The sequence below is a fragment of the Natrix helvetica genome (assembly GCF_964273705.1).
Source record: "Natrix helvetica genome assembly, chromosome: Z".
Classification (NCBI taxonomy): domain Eukaryota; kingdom Metazoa; phylum Chordata; class Lepidosauria; order Squamata; family Natricidae; genus Natrix; species Natrix helvetica.
The window spans coordinates 36,358,074-36,380,632 of NC_138554.1; the positions used below are offsets into that span (position 1 = coordinate 36,358,074).

Here is a 22,559-nt window from a genome sequence, read left to right on the forward strand (position 1 = left end):
TAAGATGCAAACTGTCTGGAACCCCGTTTCTTAATAATAGGGATGACTGTGCCAGAGGATTAATTTTTTAAAAACACGGGCAGGGGTTCTACGAGAAAGATCAGCCTTTCAACAGCATTGAGGTAGAATAAATTCTAGAAATACAAGAGCTCTTAGTTCAGCCTGCAATCGTACCAAGAAAGGGCCTTCTTAAACAGGGTGGGACAAAATATTAGTTTAGGAAAAGCAGCATGTTAGGAGGGAAAATAGATTGTGGAATCAGAAACAACAGGACTTCATATCACATTTATAGCATTTCAGATCAAAGTGCCATACACTCCACTGCTTTTAGGGATAGTGAATTGGGTCAAATGGAAAAAAACCCAACTTTGATTCTTTGTGTGTGTGTGTGTGTGTGTGTGTGTGTGTGTGTGTCTGTCTATTGTATTTTGCTCATTTGAGTTGTTTGAGGTACCCAGAGTTGTTGGGAGTTGGCCAGAATATGAATTTGATTAATAATTAGGTCATTTCCTGTTATATTTATGCTTACTAAGATTTCAGCCAAAATTGCCCACTAATTCATACTAGAAATGTGATTCATCAAAGGACAACTTTCAAACCTTGGGATGCTCAAGGCAATACAGATACATTAAATTAAAAAAAAAAATCCAGCATTATATAATGGCTTTACGAGAGACTATTTTAAAAATGGCAATAAATTCACCCTATTTTATTACAACACTGTACTTCCTGTCTTTAAAGAGCAGTGGAGAAGCTTATGTTAGCAGCCAAATCTTTTTAAACAGGGGCAGGCACAAAGCTTTTAGGAGACTCTTTGAGAATTGCATCGCTTCTCACAGGTTACATGTTTACTTTGTTCTATCACCATTGACTAAACTGTTTGGCAGTATTTAAAAAAATTAACCTTTTCTTTGTTTCATCCACATTTCCTCAAATTAATGCCTATTTACGATCTTAGCCTGCCCATTTCAGAAAGCCCCCTGCCATGCCGCCATTCCCTCCTACCTCCCTGGTAGAAATGAAGAGAGCATCATTCTTAATAAGGGAAAGAGCAAGGATGCAGCAATAGAAAAAGAGATGGAGGAAAAGAAAGAAGAGGAGGCAGAGTAACAGAAATTAGCCAGAATCAGGATTTTATTACAGTAATGTAGAAACAGAAGAAAGGAGAACAAGCATCTATAGAGAGAAGTTTTTTTTCCCTGAGATATTGCATTGTGAACTTGAGAGGCACTGCAACATAAATTCAGAAATACAGTGAAGCAAAATTGTCAGAAACAGAAATAAATTCTGCTTTGGGATCAACAGCCTTTAGGAGAAAATGATAATTAAATATATTTCTTTTAAAAAAAGAAATGCATTTGACAAAGTCCTTAGGCTTCAGTCCTAAAATAACACCCATGCGTATGTATATATTTTATATCAGCATATATATCAGTAGATGCAAACTTCCCAATCAGTGACTTTCAGGTTTCCGGTATTTCTAATTTGTTGATCCTTCCTGTATATCCACAAATAAAGTATTTATTTGCATTCCAGCTAAATCATTCACATTTTAATATAAAAATAACAACTCTTCCCCATTCTTTGTTCTTCATTTAGGAGATCAACCCCAATAAAATTAGTAGATTAAAATCAGAATGGTTAAGAGAGGAGTATGAGGCACAGTTCATACCAAAAGAGTTTAGAAATGTCTTTTTAAGTACACAGATTGCAGTGTAAAAGTTTGTATTGTTATCATTTCCCAAAAAATGTTGAAAACTTAAAATGCAGTGGTGGATATACAATGTATAATGCATACACTGTACATATGCATGCTTTCCCATATACTGTACGATGGGTTGAACTGATGCAACAGGGCCAGCCTAACTTGAAGCCGAAATGTGATCCAACTGATGCATGTCGGATATACTGAAACAATGACAAAATGTTTGAAGGCAAAGCCATATAGCTGGCCCTGTTCCCAGTAAGGAAGTCTGTGTCCTTAATATGAATGGGGGATGCATCTTATTGCCGATATTAAAAGATGTTTCTCCCAGCCCAGTCAGTTGAAAATAGGGAGATGGGAGCAGTTTGCTCTTCAACTCAGACAAAAAAAACCAAACCATTTTGCACAGGAGAGGTATTGAAAAAAGTACTGCCTGCTTGTTTAGTAGTTGCCTCTTAGAAAAGGATATTTTCTCTTGAGGCAAGTAAAGTTGCATCACTCTTGCAAACAGAACTGTTTCTTCTACATCCTGGATATCCCGGGGAGAAAGGATATCTGAAATGTGTTGATATATTTTCATAATTGAATAAAAATAGGGAACATTTGTAAGCAAAAACTTGATTTTCATTTTTACAGAGAATAAGAACCTTGCTTCAGCTCTGAGCTGATACCCAAAGCAGATTGGAAATACAAGAAAGGACACGCACAAAAAAAGAGAGGCGAGTGAGAACTAGCATGAAGGAGAAAAATATAAAAGAGAAGTCAAGGCACAGGAAAAGGATAGGCAACGTGGGGAGAAAGCAGAGAATTGCAGAAGAATCTAAGTGACATGGCAGAAGCAGGGACCATATGACCCTCCAGATGGGCTTTCCCACATAATTCCCAGGTGATGGCCAGAGATGTCTGGGAGCTGGGATCCAACAACTTCAAGAGTGGCATATTTTCCACTCTTGCTCCATGTCACCTCTAGAGATCAGCTGGAAAACTAGCTTGCCTTCTCCCTCAGGAGCTGTGGGAAGTATAACATGAGAGGGTTTGGACTGGCTATTTTCAATCACTTCCAATAATAGTTCCCAAGTTTCCTGTGGAAACTGTGTTAGTGTAAACTGTATAAATCTATTGTTTTGATTGTTTGGAAATCAATAATTTTACATTGTTTGAATATTTGATCAGGTGAAACTGTAGTGCTCCCATCCCACAGTTCCTTATCTGAGGCCGTAACAAGAGCCTCAGTTCAGATTTTAAAAATGCACCAGATCCAGTACCAAGGCTGGAAGCCTCTCTACTTATGGTTGAGAGAATTTTTGGATAGAGTTCAAGAACTAAAATGGAGTTCCCAAATCCCAAACGTGCCTCACCAAAGTCTAACTGAAATAGGATACCTGTGGGGAGCTCAAGACCCATAGCTTAGCTACGATTGTGTGTTTGCCGTTTCATCTGCATTTTGGTTTGGGTGTGCTGTGCACCTGCTAGTCTCTACTCAACCAGAAGACACAGAAGAAGCCCGAATTGTGAATAACGTTAAAAATTCTTATGGGTTCAGGGAAAATTCCTGAGCAGTCTCTAGTATTGCTGGGTGGGAGATATCCACACCAATGGTCTAATTCTCTCCTTCGTACACAGACCCATACACACCCACACACAGAGAGACAAGGTTCTCAGCAAGGGGATCCCATCAACTGTGCCATCGACTGACGGACATCTGCTGGTTGCTCAGCCCCAGTGCTTTGTCCTTCAGTATGGAGTGAAGCGATTGCATCCTCCTCGGTATAAACTGGCCTGCCATAAAGAGAGAAAGCGAGCAGGAGAAGTGAGAGCTGCTTTGAAATATGACACAAATATCACAAAAGCAATGGAAGCCACGGAATGCTTCAATGTAATTTCCAAGGAAACTCTCTTTTCCACCTGTAACTCAATTTTCCTGCTCCCTGTTAATACCCACTTTTAATGTCCTTCATCAATGTAACACATAATTTCAGACCCAAATTAACATTGTTGTCAAGACTTAACGTTGCACTGATGCATTTCCCTATAAGGGAGATGGGAGCTTTGGTTCTAAAAGTATTGAAAATTATTTTTCCACTAAAGATAATTCAACAGAGAAATCAAGAACCAAATTTTGAATCCTATCACCTGTGCAATTTAGCCTAGCATGCACTTGATGAAACAGAAACATTTTCAATGAGTAAGTGAACACTGCCATCTGCTGGCCATTGTGCAGTAATACAATCATCTCATTTGATAGTGGAGGTTTTTATGAGTTTCATCTGATTTAAACTTTTGGGGGATGATTAGTAAGCGAGTCACTGCAGTTGGTAAGTGAACTGCGTAATTGTTAAGCAAATATGGTTTTCCCATCTAGTTTACTTGCCAGACGTTTGCAAATGATGATCACATAACCCCAGCATGTTGAAATCACTGTAAATAGACGCAGTTACCAAACTCCTGAACTTTGATACGGGTACTGCGATGGCTGTTAAGTGCAACAACCGATCATAAATAAAAAAAATTCAGAACCACTATAATTTCAAATGGTCTCTAAATGAATGGCTGTAAACCAAGAACCATCTATATTAAGATTTTAACATTTCAAAAATGGCCCCAATTCTCACACCCCAAACACACTAAGAGTTGTGGCTTTCAAAAGCCTGAGGGAGATGGATAAAGAACCTTTCATCTGTGTAGTTTTGTATTTCATGGGGAAAAACAATATAACTATAGTTTTACTCTTTCCACGTGAATCTGTATTCTTCAGATCTATGAATTGTAATTAACAATGGTTGCAAGACTGTGCCTTTAACTAAGCAACCCTTTACTGTTAGTTGTCCTTCTCATTTGCCATTTAAGATTTGGCTATGGCAAACATAATTGATTTAGGAAGCACAGCTCCCTCTTTCAACGTGCAAATGTTTGCTTCTCCGACTAAGGAGGCATGCTGCTCATCTGCTTGGCATTTCTATCACTAGGGTCTAAGCAGTACAGATGTTCTTGGCTTACAGTAGATGATAATTGATCCTGCCCAGCTATCTTTTCAAGAAGTAGCATGCTTGGCCCATTCATTAAGTGACTCACCATGGCACCAACTCCATAGGCAGGGGTTACTGCGTGGTGGTAAGGCTCAGCAGTAGTGTAAACCCGTCCGTACCTGCATCAGAGAAAACATCAGTAGTCAAAATCCTAGGCTCATGGACCAGATATTGCTTCCTCACTAGGGTAATCAACTTCTTTTCCTAAGAAAAGAAGGACATTAAAACGAGGGGAAAGATTTTATTCATCAATTAGGAGCCTGGTAATTTTGTGGAAAGGACAGTGTTAATAATTCCTGTACCCTTTAAAAAATCCTTTACCCTGCAATACGTTTTTTTTCCCCTAAATAAATACACAGTTAATGTTAATCCAAGCCTCTACATACCCATCACTGTATGCTGCTGCTGCTGTGGCTGCTGCAGCTGCTGGTGTCTGAGCCACTCTGTACGCCGCAGGATAACCCTAAAATTCAAACGGCAGCAAAAATAAATATTATTCCAACAGTCTACAAAACATCCTGCTACCCCCAACTCCCAGCACCACCATCACACACCCATTTTTGGGGGGGAAAGCGGGACTTTATCTACATATCTTTTCCTGCTCAATTTAAGAGAAACTGGAGCTGTCATTCTGCCTATCTGATTCTGCCTGGAAGAGCTATTTTCCTTTCCACAAAGTTTTTTTCCCCATTTTTACTTATATTTTCAGTTGTATAGTTCCAACTTATCACCCTCTAGTGGTAGTTTGGGTACTTGGCAACTGGGCTGCATTTACGGCCATTTGCAGTGTTCCACAGTCATGTGATTGCGATTTACGACTGTTTTTGGTGGAAACTGTGTTTACTTCTAGTGTCTGGCAAAAAACAAACAAACCCCAACTACAACCATAGCAGAGAATTGATTCACTTAATAACTGCGGCGTTCACTTAACAACAGCAGTATTCATGTACGACCACGGTGATTCACTTAAAGATAATAAAATAAGTTGTAAAAAAGTTTTTAAAGACATGTTGATCTGCTTAACAACAAGCATGACTTACAGCTATAATTCCAGGCTCAATTGTGATCTTAAATCAGGGACTACCAGTACCTGTAGTTTGGCCTAACCACCTATCTAGGGTTGGTTTCTTCAACACATTAATTAAAATGGGACTGGGTTGCTTATGATGCAGCAGGAATATGCGTAATGTTTCAAAACAGAAAGTTCTATTCTCAAAACAAGGGTTCCAAGCACAAAGCAAAACCCAGTGTTTCAAGAGTTCTGTTCAATTTTAGATCAAATCTGAAACAAAAACTAGCTGTGTTGGAGAGATTTGCTTGAGCATTCCAACAATTCTGAATACCTCATCCGGAAAATTGTTCTGTGGTTTGGGACTGGGTTGTTTTTGGGGAAAAATAATTCCAGTAGAAGGATAAGGATCATTCTCATGTTGTTGTTGCTATTGGTTTAGATTAGATTGAATAATGCGGTAGTGAAGCAGACATAGCAAATTGTTGCTCTAAAAAAGAATAAAGAAGTAATGTGGCTAGAAGGATAGATTGCCTGCGCTCTGCATTGTCTATTTTGCAATAGACAATGCAAAGCTACAGGCATCACATACATATTGCTGCCAAGATTGTATAAATGTGAAGACTGGGGCTGGAATATTGGCTTGGTTGGTTTCTTAAAGTCTGGTATGAACATTCCTGCCATTGTAGCTTCTTAATACTTAGTTTCAGAGTGCATTTAAAAAGTGAAAGCTTTAGTTGGTTTGAAGTTAGTTGAGCTTTGGTATATATGTCCATTTCATATTGATTCCTGACTTTTATTTTATAACATCGAGTAGAAAAAAGAACCACTAGCAGGGAAAAGAGCATTGAAGAGCACTACAGTGATTAGCTGCTTTCTTAGTCTTGCAATCTGTTGGATGAATAACCCAGAAAGTGTCCTCTGTTTACAGTATCCTCTGTCTCTTCTCTCTGATGAGAAGAGAGAGAACTTGGACATTTTCTGAATGTACTTAGCAGGTTGCATGACTCCTTCCAATGTCTACTCAATATCGTGAGTGCAAGAAACATAATAGGCCATGCCTTATCTAAGATGGAGAACTTCATTTTAACTTTTTCATTGAAGCATAAATTAGAAAGTGAAGAATACGCATGATGGTGGCATATGCAAAGTCCTTTTGGTTTCAGTGCCCCAAAGATCAGGAGTCTCATCCCTGCATAAGGTTCATGAGTCCTACCACTCCTTTTCTGCTTTGGGATTGTTGGTGCTGGGCACCCATGCAGGACCCTTGGATCATTATTTCCAGAAATACCCATAGGAGGACTTACGTAGAGGTCAGAACTGTATAGACCATCTGGATACAGCACGCTGGGTGAAAAAATATATATCAGTATGCAGCAGAAAATACCTCCCCCTTCAGTCAAACCCCTTTCAAATACAAGTTACTCGTCTTAAAAACAAGCTTTTAATTATGTTATATAACATACGAGGAGCAAACCATGACCTTACACCTGTGCAGAGTGCCCTTCCCTGACCACTTAATAACCAGAAAGAAGAACTGTGTATCAGACATGAAAGACTACAGCAAGTTTTCATAGCAGTTGAATCCAGTTTTGAGGTCCCAAGAATAGCTGAATCAGGTTTCAAGTTTTGCAGCCAAATAGTTATTGAAAAAATGAAGAAAAAAGCAAGAAAACATGATGTCTTATCTATTTACTGCACCTCAGTAAATGAGACATAGAGTAGAATTGTATGGCTGGAAAGGACCTTGGAAATTTTCTAGACCAGCTCAGAGATGTTATTTCTGAAGACTTCATTTATTTACATAGTGACTTGAGTTTACTAGAGAACAAAATTTCCTCAATCTCAACCTCCACCAGAGATGATGGGACTATAATTCCCAGATATTCCTTAGTCAGCAGACCCAACAATGACGGAAGGGTGGTGGCAAAAAAGATGTTTTTTTTAAAAAAAATCATCTGAGCCAATGGCCACCACTTCATTTTGGAACATCTGGGAACTTATTATTACAACTTTGTAGCTAGATTACTAGTATTTCTTTTCCTTCCCCTTCATCATTTCTTTTAGTCCAAATATCATCTTTCCAATCTCACAGTCCAAAATTTGCCATTCTATATTTTAAATATTTCTTTGAAAATATTACTCCAATGTTTCTTTCCTTCCTCATCTAACTTGTTTATTGCTTGCTTGCTTGCAATCTACCAACCCACCCACCCATCCAGGTTGTGTCCGATTTAAAAATGATTCATAAGACCTCCAAGTAAAACAAACACAGCATTTATTTGCCATTCAGTAAAGCAAGCACATCTTTCAAGCTTCTGTATGAGACTGGTAAAAGATGCAGCTGCTTTGAAGGTTGCTTTAATGGCCCTGAGAGAGGAGCTGAAGCAGCATGGAAGGGAACTCAAATCCAAAATAAATAAATAAATCACTTCAATTTATTTTGCTTGAACTATATTTTTATGATGTCTTAGTGTAACCTCTTCAACTTTCATTCTTCCAGATGAGATGTTTTGTCCAATGTACTGGATGTACAGGGTCTCCGATTTATTTACTTATTTGATTTTTATTTATTTATCAAATTTAGGTACCACCCATTTTACTTATAGAGTGAATGGGCGACGGGAAGATGCTTTAAATAGGCCACCATGAGTTCATCTCTGCTAATGCTCACCTGCCATAGGCTGGAACTGGAGTGGGAGCAGGTGCTGCTCGAATGGGATTATAGATAGTGGCTCGGCCACGCCCTCGCAGAGTCCCACGATAGGCCAAAGCAGCGGGTGCCATCATGGGGTAAGGGATGCTTGCCACTGAGTTGTAGAAGCAATAAAGACAGAAACAGTGAGAGAAGATGCACATTCCATTACACGAGAGAGGCAGACTTGGAACAGAAGTAGAGCTAAGCAGGACAAAGAAAGTGACTGCTTTCTGCTCCAAAAATTTACCAATGGAAGGGGTAGAGCAGCTTACAAAGGATGATTCTAAGAAAGCAACCAAAATTAAGTGTGTTTAATGTTTCAACTTGGGGTAAAAATGCTAGGCTTAATAATCCCAAACATTTGAGTGGAATGGTCTCCACTTATAACACACTGGGAGGATACGTCTACATCTGATTCGAAACAACAGATTGCTGACAGTATGTTTTCTGTCAACATTTCATTTTTTGTTTTCTAAAATGGGATAATGAAGAAAATGTTTAGAATTTGATCAAACTATAGAAGTTTTTTTTAAAAAAATAACTCTTTTTTTAAAAAAAATATGGGCTACATATATATGTATATGTATATGTATTTGTACTGATAAATAAATAAAGGGAGACTGGTATAGATCTATTTCGAGCTAATTAGCTCTCATCAGCTAGCCATACCCTTACTGGGATTAGAACCTGGGCTGTATTATATCTTAGGCAGGAGTCTTAGCCACTAAGCCACAGGCCATATTTTCATTTTTAATGTTGCCTTTTTTATATTTGTGTTGTATTTGTACTGATAAATAAATAAAGGGAGACTAGGATAGATCTATTTCGAGCTAATTAGCTCTCATCAGCTAGCCATACCCTTACTGGGATTAGAACCCAGGCTGTATATATCTTAGGCAGGAGTCTTAACCACTAAGCCACGGGTTCTCTTCCTTATCAGTTGAGCCAGGGAAATAAGTATATATTTGTGTTACAACCCCTGGTATGCCTAAATATGGGAGGAAGGTCACACTCCCTCTTTCTGTCCTTCGGCTTCATCACAGAAGACCATGCAGGCAGAAAACCATATTTTTATTTTTAATGTTGCCTTTTTTATATTTGTGTTGTATTTGTACTGATAAATAAATAAAGGGAGACTAGGATAGATCTATTTCGAGCTAATTAGCTCTCATCAGCTAGCCATACCCTTACTGGGATTAGAACCCAGGCTGTATATCAGTACAAATACAACACAAATATAAAAAAAGGCAACATTAAAAATAAAAATATGGTTTTCTGCCTGCATGGTCTTCTGTGATGAAGCCGAAGGACAGAAAGAGGGAGTGTGACCTTCCTCCCATATTTAGGCATACCAGGGGTTGTAACACAAATATATACTTATTTCCCTGGCTCAACTGATAAGGAAGAGAACCCGTGGCTTAGTGGTTAAGACTCCTGCCTAAGATATATACAGCCTGGGTTCTAATCCCAGTAAGGGTATGGCTAGCTGATGAGAGCTAATTAGCTCAAAATAGATCTATCCTAGTCTCCCTTTATTTATTTATCAGTACAAATACAACATATATATATATATATATATATAGATAGATAGATAGATAGATAGATAGATAGATAGATAGATAGATAGATAGATAGAGATAGATAGATATATAGACAGATATATAGACAGATAGACAGACAGATAGACAGACACATTAGTTTGAAATATATCCATGCAGCCCTTGATTTATCACCATTCATTAAGCCACCATTCAAAGTTATGCCGGTGCTGAAAAAATAACTTATGACTGTTGCAGCGTCCTTGTGATCACGATTGTGACGCATGGGCTTGCTAACTGGCATGTATTTACCATGGTTGCTATGTCCCAGGATCATTGTCAACCTTCCCAGCCAGCTTCAAACAAGCAAAGTCAGTGGGGGAAGCCAGATTTGCAGAGAGCTATCCATATGCATGTATTCACACAACATATACCCCTAACATGTACGCATTCAAGTCTGTGTGTATGCGTACCTGCATTCATTTTATGCCAATGTTGTTTCTTACAATTTGACACATAACACACTAACCTGTGTACAGATCAGGAGCATAGACAGCACCAACTACAGGATTGATCTTCCATCCTGTAAGGACATCCAAGCAAAGAGAAGATCAGATGAACAAAATGCCTCCTATCTTATTTCTTCTTGCCTTGCCAACCATCCTACACATCTGGCTAATCTCCCAATTCACCAGAACTTACACAACCTTGACTGGACATGCCAAGCTATTTGCACACGTTTTAGAAAGATGGGGACAGCCAGATGAAGTAATTCTGCCTCGGTAGTTGGGGTACTCCACCCCTGGAAACTATTGCAAATCCATGACAGCAACAGAATGCAAGGGCAGAAATGATGCCTTTGTGGGTCTTAAAAATATTTCCACTCCATTACAAATTGCCCTGTTTATTTACTCACTTATTCTGCTAACTTTATATACAATTTCCTGATGATATATAGTTTCTATAGTTGAAAGTGTTGTAGAGGCATAGAGGCGCTTAGGATCTAAATCACCCTTTTTTAGTCTGGGCATCTTCCAGATACATAGATTTCATCTCCTGGATAGCATTGTCATTATAGGAATTCTAGATCTAGAAGCCCAATATTTGGTTGATGTCAAAGGTAGAGAAGACATTCAATATTCTGGCATAAATTATCCCCAATATCAGAGTTTCTAATTATCGGGAAAAGTTGGGGTAGGGGAAAACAGGATAGTGCTAGATTTTCCTTTTAATCAGGCTAATCTCAGACCTTGAGTGTGACATCAAATGCATTTTATCCCCTCGGACTCTGCAGCAGGTTCCAGACAATTGAAGCCTAAGGCTTCCATGTTGAACCATTACTACTGTCTGCATGGAGGCCTTTTTATACTTTGCCAAGGCTCTCCTGAAGAACTGGCCAATGGCCAGCTCAGCCTGGCAGCACTACTGTAACAAAACTAACCGGAAGAGATAAGCTGGGTTTGACTCTTAACCTGATTACTGAAGTAGATCGTTTTCTGGGATTTACTCATTATTCTTGAACAATGACACTTTTTGAAGCATCTGGACCCAGCAAAGAATGGTAAAAAACCAAACTGGCTGCATTTGCATAACACATTAAGCCACAAAAAAACTAATCAAGCTGAACAGGTCTATACCAGCCCAGTAAAGTATGTTGTATATACTTAGCCATAATGCATAGGAACAAATAAAAAAAACACAGAGCACCGTGTCAGTCCGAACTGGCAGTTTTCTTGTGATTAGAGATACGTATATCATCATCATCATCCTTCCTATGCTCAGAGAGTCATGGTTAGTGACATCAATGGTTTGGACAGGGCCAAAATTTTCAGTACATTTTTGCAAGGTTTTTGGGCAGCAATGGTGAATGGGTGTGTTAAGACTGGCAAATGATTAAGGCATGCTTTTGGCTCCTTAACTTCCTCAAAATCAGAATTAATGATTTTGAAAGGGATTGGGGGAGCTGAATGGTTTTTGAAGTTAAGCTTCTAAAAGTTTATGACATCAATTAATTCCTTAAAACTCCTAAATATCCAAAATGAAAAAAAAAAGGCAGAAAATCCATACCCATTCCAAAGTTGAGGGCTTTAGAGTTTAAATTGAAATTAGAGTCTGGGGGAAGACGCAGGAGAATCGCAGAGTGCCTTGCCTTAGTCCAGTGTTTCTCAAACTTGGTGACTTTAAGTCCTGTGGACTTCAACTCCCAGAATCCCCCAGCCAGCACAGCTCTGCATTCTGGGAGTTGAAGTCCACAGGACTTAAAGTCACCAAGATTGAGAAACACTGCTAGTTCCAAGCACTTACTTGCCCTGCTAGGGGTGTCATCCAAAGATGTCATGAAGTCAAAAAAATGAAAGAGCTGCCTTGAACAAGCTGTCATACTCTAGTGTAGGAACTCTGGACTATTTGTTTTAAAAATGGCATTTGGAAACAAACATATTGCATACCATTCACTAGAGGCGCCACTGGGGGCTTCTTGGTGACTAAACGGGCAGTGGCATTGTTGACCTGCATGGGAGAAAAAAGCAGGAAGTCAGATCACATGTGCAAGATGTAGTTAGTTCTGAAAAGAAAGGCAGGCTAGTATTATAATTTGTCTTATGGATTCACTTTGGGTGAATTCACAAACAAATCTCTTCAGCATTCCTTGCATACAGCATATCCTGCTTCCCTGATTGTTAAGTGTAATATTAAGTTTTCAAAGGGGATTTCTTCGGCAAAGTAGTAAATACTATGTTGAACAAAAATGGGTATGCTGATACATGCTTATATGATACATAGGTTAAACTCTCACCTCAATTTTCCTCCCTTCAACAATACTGCTGTTTAGCTTTTCTCGTGCCCGGTCAGCATCTTGGCTGTTTTCAAAGGTGACAAACCCAAAACCCTAAGAGAACAGAAGATTTGTGTCACAGCAAATTGGAAAGATTGACTTACATTGCAAAAGCAATCAGAAGGCTATGCAACATTCATATTAAATTATAAACGTTTCCAGGTGATCCCGGAAAAACATGTGGCTGCTTTAAAAAGTTGCAGACATGATCTCTCTCCTTTGATATCTCCTCGATACTGTGTCCATGTGGTGGAGGAATAATTGAAAGGTTTTCACTTATTCAATTCAAACATTATTCTGTAATGCACTCTCTACACAGGTTCCCACCAGGAATTATAATTCCCGTTCTTTACTAAATATTCTGATTTGTTTTATCTTAAATTGTTATTATCAGATTAATCTGAGTTTATATCTTTGACCACAGCCAAACATTGTTTTATAGTTTGCACAGTACATAATATTTACTCTAACCTTTTAAAAATATTTTAGAATAATTAAATTTCCCTTTTTATTTTAGTTAATTGTGATTTTTGTGTCTTATCTGTTAATCTATGATTAAATAAAGATTGACTGATTGGCAATATCTCTCTTGAAATATCATTTGTTTCAAATCCAAAGCATTTCAAGCCTAGTCATTCTCTCTATTAATCTGGAGGCCAGTCCTGAGATTTTCTTGAATTCAGGATTCATGGAGCATGTGGAGGGGGGGGGGAGGGCTGAGGCTCCCTCTGGGGTCAGGGAGGAAGGAGCAATATCGAAAGGCTCAGGTCACAAAAATAAAAGTATTTGAAATAATAGTAATTGGTGATATTCTAGAAAGTGACAAAGGAAAATGAATGAACACATGGTTGACAATATAGAATAAGACCTTGTTTTCTGCTTATCTTTTATATTTTGTTTTCTAAGATTGTAAAAATTGTGAGTTTTTTGGATGGATTTCTATCACTAGTGGGGAGCTGCCAAAAATTTTTGTATATCCCCTTACCTTTCCCCATATATGTATAAAAACCAATAAAATTTTTGGAAAAAAAAAAAGGATTCATGGAGCATGTATTGACTATATTCTACAAATTTTTCCATCATATTTTTGTTTTGCCATCTCTATATGATCAAACCATCATAACAAAAAGATCCGTATAGGAAGATATTATATCTGATATTCAGATATTTTTAAAGAATTTTTGCCATTTACAAAATCTGCATTTCATCTTGTCTCCAAATTAAGGTGGATAAAATGTGTCAAGGCAATTTTATCTATCCATCCATCCATCCATCCATCCAATTTATTTGCTTCCCCATTTGTTCAGGGCAACTCTGAATAACTAGCAAAAGTCTTGGCTGTATTAGTAGGATTCCTAAAATTAATGCAATCTTGCGATTAGGTTGCATAGCTTGCCAAGCTTGACTGACTCTGCCATCAATAAATCCTGAACTTCTTTTCTGCTGATAGGACAGACAATCCACAGCCTTCCATTGGAAGCCCTTCTCCGTGCAATACCTTTGAGCCACGCTCATTAAAGATGATTTCCACATCGAGGATTTTTCCAAATTGCTAGAAAATAGGAAGAAAATCAATCATTGTCAGAAGCAATCATTGTGCAGCCCTGTTCTTATCAAGAGACTAAATCACAGGGTTATGAGTAATCTATTTTAAGATGGGGGGAGGGGAGGGGGCAAAGTGTTTGGTAAGAAAAGCCCAAAGAAGGAATCCCATTGCTTTTGAAAAAAAAAAAAAGAGACTAAATCGCAGCCATGTATAGGGTCCAAATTATATATCAGTGTTTGTTGAAAAAAATATGCTTATTTATTTGGTTTGTTATTCCACCCCAGAACCAATGTTCTTTAGTTAAGAGTGACTAATTCACAACCATATATTGGGGCCCAAATTATTTGTCAATATTTGTTGAAAATATATGCTTGTTTTTTACTCTATCCCAAAACCATATCTATTCTTTAGATGAGTTGGTGCTTCCTGATTTCAAGATCTGATCTTTTTTTTTTTTTACTGAAGAAACCAACATAAATGAACAAATTAAGGAACCCAGCCCTGACGTCAGGTGACTCTCTTTAGGGATGGGGGAGAACTGACTTACTCCAAACATCTGCCGCAGGTCAGGGTCACGGAAGCGGAAAGGAATGTTGGACACATGTAAGCGCTTTGGCTGAGCTTTATTCTCCTCACTTTCTGCATCCTCTGTCTCAGGAGATAGCTCAGATGCAGGGACTTCTTCAGCTTGCTATGGAAAAGGGCAGGAGGGGAAGAAAGCAGGATCATACACATCATTGGGTCAATTCTCACCATATTCACCAAGAAAGGGATCTTCCAAATATTGTAATTCAGCCATGGGTGAGAAAAGTTGGCTGAACTTGTCTAAGAGGATGAATTCAATTAAAGTTTGAGGCAGTCACAAGGGAAGATGCTGAACTTTGTAATGTGACGACTGCAGTCTATGGAAAGAAACATGAGGCAAAAGGAAGACATACAGCAGTATCTCCGTGATAAATGTATTGGCATTTATTTATTTATGCCACGCATCTCACTTTGATTATATAGGAGAAACCCTAAAGATAAACTTACATATGATGGCAGTAGCCCCTTTCCTCCTCTATAAAACTTGGTAATAATCATCCTACACCATCCTCATACTGAATCTTGAAAACTGTTTAAGTTAAGGACTTTTTGAACTAGTATTGTCTTCCTCTTATGGAATGACCCTTCCAGGGTTTTAGGAAAGGATCCTTGACATTTTTCCCAGTCACACGGCTGAGTTTTCAGGATCTAATGTTCCAATTCTCTTGAAGGTACCAATTGGACAGAAGATTGCTTTGAGCAAAGTCAAATCTATGAGTCCTTCTGTCAATGCAATGAGGCATTATTCAGTGGACTTAGCTCAGACAAAAAAAAAAAAAAGCTTAATCCTTTCTATGTTTCCTAGACTACTGATCGCATTTGGCTTATGATGTAACAGAAGAAAAATCAGAACTGACTCCTAATTCCTTTTTCGTGTTGTCTCTATTGTTTCCTATTATCTCCATTAATTTTCAAATGGCACAGCATTCATTAAGAAGCTGCAGATAAATGTAAACAATTACATACATATAACTGTAAAGAATAATTCCTAGGATGACATCAGTTAAGAATCCAAGTGGAAGGCCTTAGGTTTGATCATTCTCTCAAGTAATTAAACAATGAAATAGCCCATCAGAGACAACATTTCGAGCCTCATTATCTATCAGATGGACCAATATCCATGCTGGTGCATGGAAATCTTCAAACATGAGGGAGCATTTTATCAAGCTTTCAGTTCCTGTAAGTGATGCTAGCCGGGTAGAGATATATCCTTCCCATAGTTATTAATATCTGAATTTGTTTTTGCTAGTTGGGAAGAACTGTATTAAAGGAACAAAGTATTACAACATTCCCATCACTTTAGGTTCTTAGGCCTATTTTTGCTCTTTAAAAACCATCCGTAGAATTGCTAACTTCATGAAGGGGTCATACGAAGGGGTCATACTAAGAGTTTCCTCATCTATTTATATGACTGCACATTAATTTTACCTAACAATAATGTCTCTTGAGATCTGAGAAATCCAGAGTTGTTCCTTGTGTGCTGCAAATCCCAATTTCAATATAAAAGCCATTATTTCCCTTTAAAGGGAATGGTGCTTAATTCTTTCCAACCTTCGCCACCCACGCATCCAAAAAAAGAATTCACCGAGAACATATTTCAATGCACCAGCAAACGTTCTGTCTTGGGTTAGCGAACAGGACGGACACATGGCAGCACACAGAAAACTGTTAGTGGAGAGAAGCATGACTGATTGAGAGGATGTAATTTATGAGAATGTTGTGGAGAAGACCAGAGGGCCCAGTGGCAGAGAACCACCCCAAACCCACATCTCTTTCTTCTCCATGCAGATGGCCCTTCTTATTCCACAATGCAACTTCCACGATGCAGCATTCTGAGAGCAGACCAAATGTGCACAGCCTATGTGTTGCAATGTCCGAAGTGCTGAAGGATTGGGGGAAGAAGAGAAGAGCCAGAAGAGGAATTAATCTGGCCAGGGGTGGGGAGGAAGTTGAACTTGTCTTCAAAACTCCTGCCATAAATTAGCCAGGAGAGGGCGTGGCCTATAAAGGGCATGCATGATCATCTATGGATGCACCTACCAGAAAAATAGCAGGCATGTACAAAAAGGACTTGTGGGGTACATACAACTTCAAACACAGACCTAGATAAACACAATTGGTTGGATTCACATCATGCTAAAGGAATAAACTATTTTTCAAATGTCCTGATGGCTACCATTATAGGAGCAAACAAGTTCCCCTTTGAGCAAAACATAATGCACAAACCAGACTAGTTTATTTAAAGCAGTAGTCATATGATCAGTTAGCAATGGCTACAGCATGAGAGATTAATTGCAAAACAAGGCTAACTGTTTATGAATGGAGAGATACTGTGCATGGTATGTATAGGATAGAAAGTGCATTGAGAGTTCAAAGCAGAAGGATCTCTGAATGCTTACCTACATGCTTGTAATGCCATCTACCAGTTTGTAGGGAATTAAATTAGCCCCTAGTGCGAAGTACTTTAATTCTTTTGAACAGCCAAATACACTGAGAGAACTGTGTTTGGCGTACCCTTCCATTGAAGAACACTAGCATGTAGCAAAAGGTAGGATTAACATTTTCCGTAATATCTAAGCGTAGGAACTATTTTATAAGAAGCTGAGTGCTTAGTTATATGAGCTCTTCCTGCCATCTAAAATGATACAAGCCAGAAATAGTTTTGCTGCTCTAGAAATCTGCTGTCTATACAAACCAAGTCTATTTTAAGTCAAACTATCTGGAACATACATTATTCAGCTGAACTAATTTAATATGTGTTATGCATTTTTAATTTGCATTTGATTATGCCCTTAGGCTGGAAAAATATAGCATCTCCCTTCTCGACATTTTCTTTAATTTTCAAATTCTGAAGGCTGCGATTTATTTTTCCGAAAACAGAAGGGCTCAATATGAATCGGAACCTGTGTTTTATTCAGTACCAAACTACAAATTGCACAGCACACAAAAGTAATGTTTCCCACCTTTTAAAGATGAAAAGCTGCTGTGGGAGGTAGTAACTTTGAGCTGAAGCATAGCAATGAAGTAAGTCTTCTCCAACCTTTTTTTCCTGAATTTCCATTCAGAAACATGGCTCTTGAACTAATTTTCCTTGCCCAGAGACTGGGTGAACTCAATTTCACTTATGAACTGGGAGGGAATCAGGCTCAGATCAATATTCCTTTTCTATAGTTCTCCCTTTTATTTTTGAGCTCTAACCAATGTACAAAACCCTCTGTGAACATGCTTACAGACTCGGGAACAGGACAGTGATTCTGCTCGTCTTAGCACACAACCCCTGTAGTGTTACTATTAAAGCACACGGACACACAATTCTAGCCACTCCCATATGCAGACAACCCCTCCAAGCAGTAGCCATCCCCCTCAGCCCACCAAATCTTCCCCTGTGCCCTCATTCCTCTACTCATCCCAAGGGCAATATACCACATTAGTTCCCATCATCACACCCACCTCCAGGTAGCCAGAAGGATCCCCCAAAGCTACAAAGTCCTGCTTACAAAGACAAGTTCAACAAGGATTAAATTCTTTCCAATGGGGCCCAACATTTGTTGGGAGGATAAAATGCAGAGGGAGTGGTGGGATGGGGGAGGGGATTTCAAGTGTCAGGCTGAGAAGACAGGCAGGTGCAGTTGCGCAGTGAGTAGGTTAACTATTCATGTATTAATGAGACTAGAGCCAAAGAAATGTGATGGAGTCCAAGATGCCTGGAAGAAAACCTGAGCTCGGCAGGAGGTCCACACACGTTGCCATTAGCACTTCGGAAAAGGCCCTAGTCCAGGAAAGACACAAGGAGTCATTGCAAGGACAGCTTTGCTACAAGCTAGGAGCAGCTCTTGTGTTCCATGAAGAAAAAAGAAAACACACAGGTGAGTTACAACAACACCCTCTATTTGGTCCACCAAGAAAAGTGCATAAAGGATGTATCAGTAACTAAAGCATATGATATGCTAAAAACAAAACAAAAAAGACTATAAAACTCATATATAGAGGGGAAAAACAGACAGGACTGCTGCCAGTCCAGCTAACACATTCAACATACATTAAGCATTCGAGACATAATTGACATTCAAAATAGTTGGGGGTGGGGAATGGACAAAGAGTCATATTTATCTATAATAAGTACACCTTTAACAGAAGGGATAGTCGACCATGGGTTTTTAAATGCTGCTGTGTTAAATTTCCAAGCACATCACCCTCCCCCCAAATACAGCATGATTCAGCAGTATCTAGGGTGAGGGTGGGGGGGGGGGGGGCACACAGAGTCTAATCCCAGGAACATCATCTTGCAGAAGCTAGGAGGTGAAAGTAAAAAGAGGAGTTGCAAGCATATGGCCCAGCAGGATCAAAGCTCAATCTCCCTTGAGGTATTTTGGCATTTACTCAGTGAAAGAAAAACAAAAATCAGAAATTGTCTGGATGTACAAGAGCCAGGTGCTGAATTGATAATCAGGGTTGCCAATTTTGAAAAAGTCCCTGCAGTTATCTTTAAAAATAATGTGAATTATAGCTTGTGATTATATGGCTATGAAAAAATTTGTCCTGCTAATTTCTAGAACTTATGTACTACTGTTAGAAGCACAAGAAAAGGAGAAGTGATTTGAATCCCCCCTCTCATTTCTTTTCCTCTGGGCAGTTGGCAACCCAATTAGTTTGGATATTAATCTAGAAGGGCAGAAAGTAAATTAGAGTATGTGAAAGAGGCTTGCATAGCAAAGAAGCTTTGGGCCTGCCCCCTAAGGCAACTTGCTTCAGGACCAGTCAAGATTTTTAACTGTCTGAGCAAAATGGTGCTCTCTACCCAGTTGTCAGGAAAGTGATTTGGCATTTGGGACTGAATCTCTCTCCCTGGCCACGAAATGATGGCAAAAATAGAAACAAATGCCAGCTTAATTTCCATCCTATTGTAAAACATCACAAATATGCTTGAGTCAACTCTACATTTTGCAAAATGGTAATTAATTTATTAAATGTATTCATTTATTACCGGTAAATGTTTATGCTGCCCATCTATCTAAAAGATGACTGGTAGGTATTATTTTAGCCTTGCTTCAGGAGATAGATGCTGGGATATTTTTGAAAAAGCTCCATTATGTTCATTTATTTATTAGTATTTTGTCACCTGGGAGAGGTGACAAATGTTGTTTGAACTTCCTGTCTTGGGCATGAAACAGTCTCTGGCCATCTCTGCTTACAATTCATCAGAGGACGTGTTGTCCTTGAAATGAGGCTGTCGGCTATGTGCCACTTGTCCATGTGGAGATAAACAGCTGCTGGTGAAGATGGTGAAAGATTTGGGGCAGGGGGAGGAGGTGAAAGAGATAGAGCAGGGAATCTGATACGGGTGCAGCTGTTGGCCGGAGAAAGGCGTTATTACCCAATATGGTCACCATCAAAGCCACTGCCTCAACTGCTGGATTAGAGAGGAGGGAGAAGGATTCTGTGGCCTTGTGAGAAGGGAAACTAAGGAGAGATTTCAGGATGCACCCAAATGAGAAATTATTGGATTCTTTGGACCAAGAATTTCAAGTTTCCTACTTTACTCTAAGCTACTTTCCTACCCCAAGATACTTGCAGGTTAGGATCCAAGGCTTTGGATTTGAAACCTTTCCATTCTGCCCCTTTGAAAGATAATTGCCTGATCTTTATACTTCAAACTGTTCATTTTTTTCAGGCCAAAAATAGTATTTGGCCTTAACAGTCAATAACCCAACCCCCGCCCCCAGTAACAAGACCAAGAGTTTACTATATTTCTTTTCTAATATTTAATTAAATAAGCAATCAATATTCTTACTCTCCAGTTATTATTCCCTGCTTTGGCCACTTTCAGTTTGAATGTATTTGGTAAGGCCACACACAAGAATTTCTAGCACTGTACATAGCCCTCAATTTTATTCCTCTGATACATTTGTTATATGTATCACCAATACTATCTCTCAGGATAGTATTGGCAGTAAAGAAAAACCTGAAATTGACCAAATATTGAATTATTCATCAGTGGACATTTCTCTGGTCACAAACAATAAATAAGGCTACCTCAGGCAATCAGGAAAGGATACCTGTTTTCAAAGCTCTGTTTAAATTAATATAATTACCCTTAGTCCTTTATAAAGAAAGATACCTTTGTATAGGTATGTTTGTATGTTTTGTATGCTCTCTGTGTTATTAGCCTTCACAAATTCTTCACAAGTAGATTATGCATTAAGTACCATAAAGTTTTGGCAAACAGGCTTTGACCCTATTTAAAAAGCCACTATTTAAACCAATATTTAACTTCACTGCTCAACTGTTGGCCCAAATAGTTTTCAACAGCTATGTGACTCTTACTGTAATGACGAGGATCTGGGTTTCCATATGTCTCTAGTTTTTTGGTTTGTGAAAGGCCTTATGACCAAGCCTTGCTGGGGGGAAACCATTCAGCAGACGTAGTGCTCACAAAACTCAAGATGTAGCCAAAACACTAGAGGATTTCTAAGTAGTTGGGTTGCCAACTGGCCAATAGATTGAGGGAGAAGGGAGGGAATCTGTTACTCTTCAGATAGACTATAATATCCACACTGCTAAAGTATCTGGAAAGTACAAGGTTGCCTCACTGAGCTTGTCTCTCTAGCAGAAGTTTGGAATATATCTGGATTGGTTTGTCCTGCTTATTAATTACAATAAATTATCTAATTGCCCTTAAGGGATCACCTATGGTTGCAAAGTTTTCAGCACTGTATTCAATATATATTAAAAAGACATGTGGGATTCAGCACTGAAAATTGCCAGCAACCGAGTGGTAGGTATGTCATAGAAATGTGAGAGAGTCCAGCAAAAGCTGCAGGCTAGATTTTATCATGCATCAACATCAAAGCATAATGCTTCTCTAGAGAACAAAAGAGTCTTGCAGCTTATTTACAGAGAACAAATATATTCTGAAAACTGCTGGAAGTAATGCCTCTACTAACACAGTCAAAAAGCAAACAGACTCAACTCATGGTGACTGTGGAACTTCCTGCTGGGATTTAACTATTTGAGCCATTCCAGGGGGAAAAACAGAATATTGATACAGATAGCAAAATGTCTCAGGCAAATTCTGTAGCTGTCAGCAAAGTTGATGGAAAAAAACACTGTCAAGACAGTCAGGATTAAGCAGACATACATTAGGGGCTGCACACTGTAGCTCCCCATATACCAAATTTGATACTTTTTCTCTTCTTTCTAGAACTCTGGTATGCACGAAGTAGGAGGGCAATGAATCAATGTTCCTGTTTGAGTACAGAGAAGCATCCAAACATTCTATGATGTAAGGTTGGAAGAAACTGGTGCACTATGGAATTCCGGACACTCTTCAACCATGGCTTAGGAGGAATGGAAGTGATAAGAGATCTAAAGTATTTAGGCTCCTATGACCATAATTCCACAAATAACAGAAGCATTAGAAAGGAAGTGTAGGTGGGTAGGATGATGGGCTCTAGATAGAAAGTAGTTGACAAAATCAAGGATGTATTAGCCTTCATCTGCTTGTAGTATTTTAAATAATATCTCCTTCTCAGTCCCAAAGAAATCAACCTTACTTCAGGCCTTAAGCTAGCAATCCCTTTCGGTTTCTTTTTGGGAATATTAAAGGGGGGAACTAAACT

The 22,559-nt window shown here is 38.8% G+C and overlaps 1 protein-coding gene across 2 annotated transcripts in view; it reads right to left on the bottom strand.

The window, feature by feature from the left end:
- Positions 1 to 638: 638 nt before the first annotated feature.
- Positions 639 to 22,559, bottom strand: part of LOC309381373 (RNA binding protein fox-1 homolog 1-like) — a 45,887-nt gene continuing 23,966 nt past the window's right edge. For both annotated transcript variants that reach the window (XM_081932300.1, XM_081932301.1), the window contains exons 3-12: positions 14,903 to 15,046; positions 14,308 to 14,361; positions 12,771 to 12,863; positions 12,424 to 12,484; positions 10,506 to 10,559; positions 8,415 to 8,550; positions 7,048 to 7,087; positions 5,118 to 5,194; positions 4,778 to 4,850; positions 639 to 3,484 (exon numbers count right to left, since the gene is read on the bottom strand). In XM_081932300.1, the coding sequence (XP_081788426.1) occupies positions 3,440 to 3,484; positions 4,778 to 4,850; positions 5,118 to 5,194; positions 7,048 to 7,087; positions 8,415 to 8,550; positions 10,506 to 10,559; positions 12,424 to 12,484; positions 12,771 to 12,863; positions 14,308 to 14,361; positions 14,903 to 15,046 (777 nt within the window). In that variant the 3' untranslated portion in view covers positions 639 to 3,439. The remainder of the gene's footprint in view (positions 3,485 to 4,777; positions 4,851 to 5,117; positions 5,195 to 7,047; positions 7,088 to 8,414; positions 8,551 to 10,505; positions 10,560 to 12,423; positions 12,485 to 12,770; positions 12,864 to 14,307; positions 14,362 to 14,902; positions 15,047 to 22,559) is intronic.